An 8,441-nucleotide genomic window follows, 5' to 3' on the forward strand; every position below is an offset into this window, starting at 1 on the left:
TATGCTTCTATTGGGGTATTTATTACAATAGCAGAAATGAAACTACATTCCACTTCAGTCTCCATGTGCTGAAGTTTCCCATGTATGAAGAGAGGCTGAACAAACCATGGGTAGCAAACCAGTAAGCAGCACCTCCATGGCCTCTGCATCAGCTGCTGTCCTCTTTGAGTTCCTGTCCTAACTTCCTCAGGGATGCACAGAAATGTGGCAGCATAAGTCGAAGACACACTTTCCTCCCCACCCTGCTTCTGGGGTGCGGTATTTTGTCACAGAAATAGAAACCCTTGCTAGTACAGTCCCTATCTATTCTAATCTTATTTCTACATAAATATACTGTAGCACAAAATTAAAATAATATCCATCCTCCTAATACTCTCCTGAGTAACCCATCCCTCTATTTCTCATTTGGTTGGTGAGCCAATCACCTACCAACAATTTTAATTCATTCTAATTAAACCATTTCAGAAAGTTGCACCATTAAACAAGGGGGAGGGGACTTGGGGAATTAGGATTAATTGAGCATTTCTAGGGGAGCTGGCCTGAGCACCATTTCCAAAACCTCAAAATTACCACCACCTTACCCCTTCCCTTTGGAATCCATATGGAATCGATCTCCTATTTCAAGATCACACAGCATACTGCTTTTTATCTTTGCAAATGCCTTTATTTCTGCACAGTTTGCTTCCCTTCCTTTTTTGTTAACCTCTCGATGATTCCCACTCATTCTTCCAATATTACCCTTCCAAAGCTACCCAAGTAGCACACACAAGGCTGGCTATCTCATCCTCTGTACTCTGAGCAGCAGGTTCACTGTTGCTGGCATGGGTCTGATAGATGTACAGTGGTTTCTTTGTATCTGCCTTCCTCATCTTTGCATTGTGAATGCCCAATAAATATCTGTTGCATGAAGCCCACAGGCCTCTATCAGAAGTTATTAAATATTGTATGTCTAGCTACTACCATACGGTTGAAATTTGCAAGAAGGGACAAAAGTCATAATTAAACTGCAAATTGAACTGATGGCCACTCTCATTACACTGATGTTCCACTAAGAACTATGCTGAAAATCTGGAAGCACTCACCTCAGCTAAGACCTGATTGTGCTTGTTTGCTTGTCCACTGGGAAATAATATCAGTTCGGTGCAATCAGGATTCCCATTAGTCTCTACACCTTGAGAAACATTCTTAAACACCTCATCTGCATGTTCATTAATATTTGAGCTGTGTTCATCTTCTTTACAGATTGAAACTTTTTTACTCTTCTTAGTAGTCTGCCCATCAAATTGGGCTATTCTTTGTCGATACTGAGCAAGCTATGGGGGGGGGAGAAAGCAACATTATCATCTAATATTTTTTATCATTATTAAAGCTCTGGGTATTTTATTAAACTCAAACTATCACTAAAAATGAATGACAAATCAAAGGATACTTATCCTGCCCTTAATAGAGGAATTACTATTGAACTGCAAAAAAACTGAATATTTCTGAATCAGGACTAAGAAATGAAAATGTCTGAAAGAAAGAAAATCAGCCCAGAGTCAGAAGATGGAGAGAGAGGCAGGATCTCAGAGTATTATCCGTGTCTTTAAAGTGTCTCAAAGCATGACACACACAAGGAGGTCAAGTGCATCATCCTTCATGGATTTTCTGGGACTTCATCTTCACACTAAAGATAATGAGCTTTTGCCAAAAGATATAGCTCTATTTGTGGTTTGTAGCCTCATCTAAAAAGGAAACATTGGCAATGATCTAAATTCCAGAGACTGCTACTTTCCAGCTCTCAATCATTTCTATATCACCCTCAGGAGTCCCATAGCCTAGTGCCACCTATTCACACAATTTACTTACCATCCACAGCAGGGCACCTTTCTTGTTTATTTTTATTTTTTATTTTTTTGGTTTTTTGAGACAGGGTTTCTCTGTGACTTTGGAGGCTGTCCTGGAACTAGCTCTTGTAGACCAAGCTGGCCTCAAATTCACAGAGATCCGCCTGCCTCTGCCTCCCAAGTGCTGGGATTAAAGGCGTGCGCCACCAACGCCCGGCTTCTTGTTTATTTTTAAAAGAGATGTTTAATCCTGGGAACCTCTTGCACTTGCGATATCTCTTTAAAAGCTTACCAAACAAAAATTAAAACAAGTGCACAGCTATCACTAAAATGTTAAACACTGATGAAAGTTATGAGAGAAATGGATGAGTACCAAAACAGTTGGGGACATAAGAGCAGCAAACCCTTTCAGCTGCCATGGCAGAAAGAAAAATGTGAATGGTAAAATAAGACTTTTTTGATATTATACAATGTGTCCAACATTGGACCAGGACACATAAAATACCATCATCTAGTCAGAATTACCATCCCATGTATAAAACAATAATGGATAAAGTATAGTGAACCCTTATTAAAAATATTGATGCTAACCACTAATGACAATACTTATGGCAGAATAGTGCCTAAAAAACTGTATCCTAGTATACTTATTATGATAAGAAAATCATCACACCTCTTCTTAATAGAGACACAGCAGTCTTCATTCAGGCTTCAAACATCAAGAATTATATCTAGCTTGCATTTTAGTAACTCTATACTCACAGCCATAATGAAATCTTTAAAAAAGTTGTAACAACTTTGTTGTATTTCCCAACATGAACTACTGTTTTTTCTCCTATATTTAATTTCTCTGAGTATGCTTGTGAGTAGTGTGTGAGTGTCTGTACATGTGTGTGCAGGTGTGATTGCCTGAGTGTGTGTATTGGAGGCCAGAGGTTGACTGCAGGTACCATCCTGTATCACTCACCACTGAAGCAGGAACTCCCTAGTGTTGGCTAGGTAGGCTGGCCAGCAAGTTCCAGGCATCATCCTGTCTCTAGGACAGGAACTGATTACAGACTCACATCACCAGGCCTAGCTTCTTATATGGATGTCGGGGACATGATCTTTGCTTGCACAAGCAACCACTTTGCAAACAGAGCCATCTTACCAGCCTGAATTTGCCTTTTTATAGAATTTATTTTCTATGAAACAAATATTCACCACCACTACTTAAATTTGTGCTCCAATATAATCACACTGAAGAAAACCAAAACTAAGACTTTAAGCCTTCAAAACTTCTTTATTTTTAAATTGTTTGATAAATTGTTGCACTGACAATTTTCATTTATGTAGAACACAAAAATTATCATTGTAGAAGCAGCTCCTCGTGTATACATTATAGTATATGTTGTGAAATGATTTACACCAACTTAAATCCAGTACACGAATATCATCCTTTTCTGAAGCCAGCTTAGATTACACATTGAGCTCAAGGCTATCCTGCACTATGGTCTAAGATGGCTAAAAAAGAAAGAAGGGGAGGCGGGAGTAAGGACAGGAAAAATGCTTTCTAATCGAAGTCTCCATGTTTGCAAAGGGATGCACACTCCATCTTCAATTCCCTCGATACACGAAAGGTGCTCACTTTCTCTGATTGCACAATGGTAAGCAAAGCCGGGCTTCTAAAGATGCTGATTCCCCTGTTCCTCCATTTATACATAGAATGCTACACACACATTCAAATCTAGACCCTACATAGAGGGTGCTTATGGGAAAGTCAGCTAAACATATTCTAGAGATACAAAGTTAGCTCCTGCACATATTCTGTAAGAAACCAATCCTGAGCATGTAACACCATATCTCTGCAGTATCCCTTCATTCATTACTGACCTGCTCTCCTCTGTTAATGTGAGAGAAGAAAAAAGGAAATAGATGTCTTACTTAGGGGGACTATTGCTATGATGAAACACCGTGACCAAAGCAACTTGGAAAGGCTTTATTTGGCTTCTATTCCCATATCACAGTCATCATCAAAGGAAGTCAGGACAAACTCACACAGGGCAGGAACCTGAAAGAGGAGCTGGTGCAGGGTCCTTGGTGCTGCTCACTGGCTCGCTCCACATGGAGTGCTCCACCTTAAACAGCCCAGGACAACAGCCCAAAGGGCACAGCCCACAATGGGCTGGGTTCACCCCAATCAATCTCTAAGAACAACTTGCCATGGGCTTGCCTATAGCCAGAACTTAAGCAGACATTTTTTCAATTGAGGCTCCCTCCTCTTGGATGACTGTAGCTTGTGTCAACTTGACGCAAAGCCAGCCACTACAATAGGAAAAACAGCTTAAAACATAACTTAATTGTCCCCACCTATGAAAACATAATATCTCCAAGGTAACTGCATTTTAGGAAGCAAGGAGGACAAAAGTAAGCACAAAGCTCAGGAAGAAATCATTACATTAAATTCACATGTGAAATATTCATTCAGCCCAATGAAAGACACCTCCATAGAATTCTTTTCTTGCCATACACACATGACCACATAAAACTGAACTCACCAACATTAACATCAATTCTACAGGTGCTGTTTACTTTATAGAATTTTCGGTGTTCAGAAGTTCCATTCCACACACTACAAAAGGTCACGTGCCGTGGCAAAGACCTTCTACACAAATATACAAAATAAGAAGAGGAGGAGGAGGAGAACCATTCTAAAAACGCCCCCACAGCCAAGATGACAGCTGGCACTTGTGGCACACTCAAGCCACTCCGCTGGGGAGGCAGCTGTCACAGGCCAATCACACACACCCAAGAGTGCCAGCCTGACACCTAAACACAGCAGGCTGGTGATCAGAGCACGGTGTCCCTCGGAGTAAAGAAATTCCTAAACATGAACTCAGAAAGCTCAAAGCTCCCTATAGGAAGTGAAAGGGCAGAGGCTGCAACGCAATTCCGTGGCAGTTTCTGGGGAGGGGGAGGCTGAGAGGGTTTTTTGTGGCACCCAGGAGAAAGGAGACTGGTGGTGCAGGCATCAGGTCTCCTGCTGAGGCCAGAAGGGGCGGCTCTTTCCAGCCCAAGACCCAGCCCTGCGGCCCCGCCTCCCGCCCCGGCCCACCCCCGGACACAGCCTCCAGGCTGCTGAGCTCCCACCTTTGCTCTTGCATATTCAATCTTCCTCCTTCTCTCCTTGTCCTCCATTGCGTCTGAGGGCTGGCTAAGCCGCCACACTTCTACAATTGCTCTTCCATATTCAATCTTCCTCTGTCTCTCCTCCTCCTCCATCGCGTCTGTGGCCCGGCTAAGCCGCCAAGCTGCTGCAATAGCTCTTCCATATTCAATCTTCCTACTTCTCTCCTTGTCCTCCATAGCACCTGCAGGCCTGGCAGGGACAGGGTGGAGAGGAAGGATCTGTTCAGACACAAGGGCACCATCTTGGTCCCCACGTTCACACCTGGAAGGCAAGCAGTTCCTGCCCCACCAAGTTCTCCTACAAGAACAACTGCTGCTGACCCAGGCTTCTCCCAGCTCTTTGTTCCCTGAAGCAAGGCAGAGACACTGCAACCCCATGGAGTCTTCTCCTTGGGAACCTTTCTCTTAAGAAAGTGCAATTCATGAAATAAGTTGACAACAAACCAATCTACACTCACTGAAATGAATAGTGTGAAATTTTGTGCTCAGTAAACTTGTTAGACTGAGTTGAGCCTTGCTTACAAATTGTATACTACTGTTTGTCCTCCCTCATATGGAGTGTGTCTCAGATGGATCATTTCTTTGTTTTAACATTTGGACAGAAAAATTAGCAGGTAAAAACTAAAGATACATTTAATATAAAAGTGGTGCTAAGTGGACATACATATATGACAAAGTAGAAACTAAAAAGCTTATGTCTGTCAGACACCAAGGATGTTTCCAGTGATTTAGAGATGCCTATATTTCAAACATTATTGTGCCAATTTAAATCAAGTCTATACTGCCCTGTAATCACAGCAGGAATTGAGAATATGAGGTTAGACAACTCATCACATCAATAAAGAAATTGAAAGAGTGGGGGGGGAGGAGTTATTTTCTCAGTTACCAACACCTTGTGTAGATCTAAATCTACAATGAAGTGTTCTAAACTGCCAGAACTGGGTGATTATCTGTTGATTCTGATTGCCTAGGAGGCATAAGTCCAGGATAGCTCATAGGTTTCCTGTTTATAATGGCCACAAATTTCTCAGTGGCACAGGAGGTCAACTCTTGCAATTAGTCTCCTCTTTGTACTACAGATGGTCATGATCACCTCCTACATTGAAAGATTATTTCTGTGTTTCCCATTAGTAATCACCAATCACATCCCTGTCTGTCTCATGTATAAGGAATACACACATTGCACACTGTCAGCTGGGCCATGACATCTCTTAGAAGGGCAAATCTGTGGAGTTACTGCTCTCTCTTATGACACCTGTTCAATTGTAACTTCCTGTCACACGCTTCCATTATTCATATATGTAATTTTTCACTCAGGTCCTTGGCTGAGAAATAGCATTTCAGCAAAGGCTTGAAGAAGATGAAGCAGTGAGCTGTGAGTGTGAATGAGGTCAGCAACAGATCCAAAGTCCACTGTGAGTGGTGCCCTAGAGGGAGAGCATGACACAAAGGTGGCCAATGAAGAATGGGATGGGTGAGAGGGAGATTAGACATGAACTCACATGGGTGACAGAAGGCCAGACTGAATTCTGAAGGCCATTGTAAGAAAGGTGTCCTTTTCTCTGAATGAGACCAGAAGACACTGGGAATGTCTCATGGTCTATTACTATGTAGAGAAGCTGCAGTGAAGGGTTGCTTTGGATGTCATTTTGTTTGGAATCTCCTTCACATTGGGTCACCTGATTACCTGGACCTGGGACGTCTACCTAGAAATTAGTCACACCTACCAAACCTTCTAGTGACCTACCTACTTGTTCTCCTTCAAGGCTAAAGGCAGAAAGACTAAATAAGACAGCTTACCTTTATGTCGCTTTCTTTATAGCAATCCTCATAAGGGTAGCCATCACCAGAAGCTTAAAACTAGTCTGTATCTAGCAACCGCTGAACCCTGGGTTAGGGAATTTATCCCTCGCACTGAGGTTATGTCCCTCACACTGAGGTTATGTCCCTCACACGGAAATTGTGTCATAAAGGAGCAGACGCATCATCCCTTGGCAACCAGCTGTTTCCAAGGGAACAAGAACTCCTTTATGTCATGTGGCTAGCCAGCCTGCTCCACAGATCTTACCCGCTGTTGCCTCTTGAGCTTGGGATCCAGGCATGTTGCTGGGCCTGCTCAATGTTAATAAGACTGGGATGCAAACTCTGGTCCTCACACTTGTGTGGCAGTCACTTTCCCCACTGAGCCTCCTCTCTGCCCCAGTAGTGGAGTATCTAAGGACTAAATATGTATTCACATGATGTTTTCAAAAAATAGGGTGGCTTTGTTTAAGTTTCAAAGTGAAAGTCCATTGAAAATAGAAACATAGCCAGGCCTTGATGGCAACACCTTTAATCCCAGCAGAGGCAGGAAGGCAGAGGCAGGCCAAATCTCTGTGAGTACCAGGCGAGCCTGTTCTACAAAGGGAGCTCCAGGACTGCCTCAAAAACAATACAGAGAAACCCTGTCTCGAAGAACCAAAAAAAAAAAAAAAAAAAAGAGAGAGAGCGTGAGAGAGAGAGAGAGAGAAAGACATAAAACTGACCTATAATCAGTCAAAGTAACATATATTCTAAATGAAATCAGAAATTTAAGGTGGTGCTATTATTACAAAGGATGAAATTATGAGTTAACAGTTCAAGAGAGTGCAGCTAATTACTCACTAATAGAATATATGAACACAAAATTCAGGTCTCCACGGATGTTTATACCGCTAAGTAGTCACAGCATATAAACTCAGCTCTCAAAAAGTTGTGACAAAGTCCCATGTAGGCTTTATATTCAGAATAAAATACATTTATTCTAAATAGAAGTGTTTTGTGGATGGTGCTATGGCTACTGGTGGTTTTGAGAGATCAATCTTGCTGGCGTACAACAGTTCAGACTTTTGAAAAAACTAAAAACACAAAGAAGATACATCTCACCTGAGTTACACCAGCACAAAATTCAAGCCATTTTTGTTCCGATTTGAGGAGGAATGTACGAACCCAATCACATCCTTTCCTTCTGGGAAATCAACAAGTCTTATGAATTAAGAGAATACCGGTCATTAGACTTTAGGATGATTCTGGTTTCCCATAAGACCTGCCTTTAGCCAGGAGGTGGTGAAACACGCCTTTAATCCTAGCACTGGGGAGGCAGAGGCAGGCAGATCTCTGTGAGTTTGAGGCCAGGCTGGACCAAAAGTCTCCAAAACAATACAGAGAAACCCTGTCTCATGAAACCAAAAAAAAAAAAAAAAAAAGACCTGCCTTTATATTTCCTTTCTTCTTGGAAGTACCTTGAGCAACACTATAGCTCAAGAGAAAATATCTTTGGGTAACTTAATCACAACACACCCTTGCACAAATCCTCCATTGCCAAAAGTGATCAGGGTTTGGTTTCTTTTCTTTTCTTTTTTAAGAAATCTAATGAATTCATCTCACATATAATATATAGCATTTCTTAAGATCAGGTAAAGTAATATA

The 8,441-nt window shown here is 41.9% G+C and overlaps 1 protein-coding gene across 1 annotated transcript; it reads right to left on the bottom strand.

Annotated features, from left to right (window-relative positions):
* Positions 1 to 18: 18 nt before the first annotated feature.
* Positions 19 to 5,556, bottom strand: LOC121138062. Its single transcript, XM_040740882.1, has 3 exons — positions 4,956 to 5,556; positions 1,083 to 1,313; positions 19 to 827 (listed from the first exon to the last, which is right to left on the bottom strand). Exons 1-3 carry the CDS (start codon positions 5,370 to 5,372, stop codon positions 735 to 737), a joined length of 741 nt encoding a protein of 246 aa, XP_040596816.1. The 5' UTR covers positions 5,373 to 5,556; the 3' UTR covers positions 19 to 734.
* Between the last annotated feature and the right edge of the window lie 2,885 nt (positions 5,557 to 8,441).

Source organism: Mesocricetus auratus, unplaced genomic scaffold (assembly GCF_017639785.1).
Source record: "Mesocricetus auratus isolate SY011 unplaced genomic scaffold, BCM_Maur_2.0 contig_13091_pilon_obj, whole genome shotgun sequence".
NCBI lineage: Eukaryota > Metazoa > Chordata > Mammalia > Rodentia > Cricetidae > Mesocricetus > Mesocricetus auratus.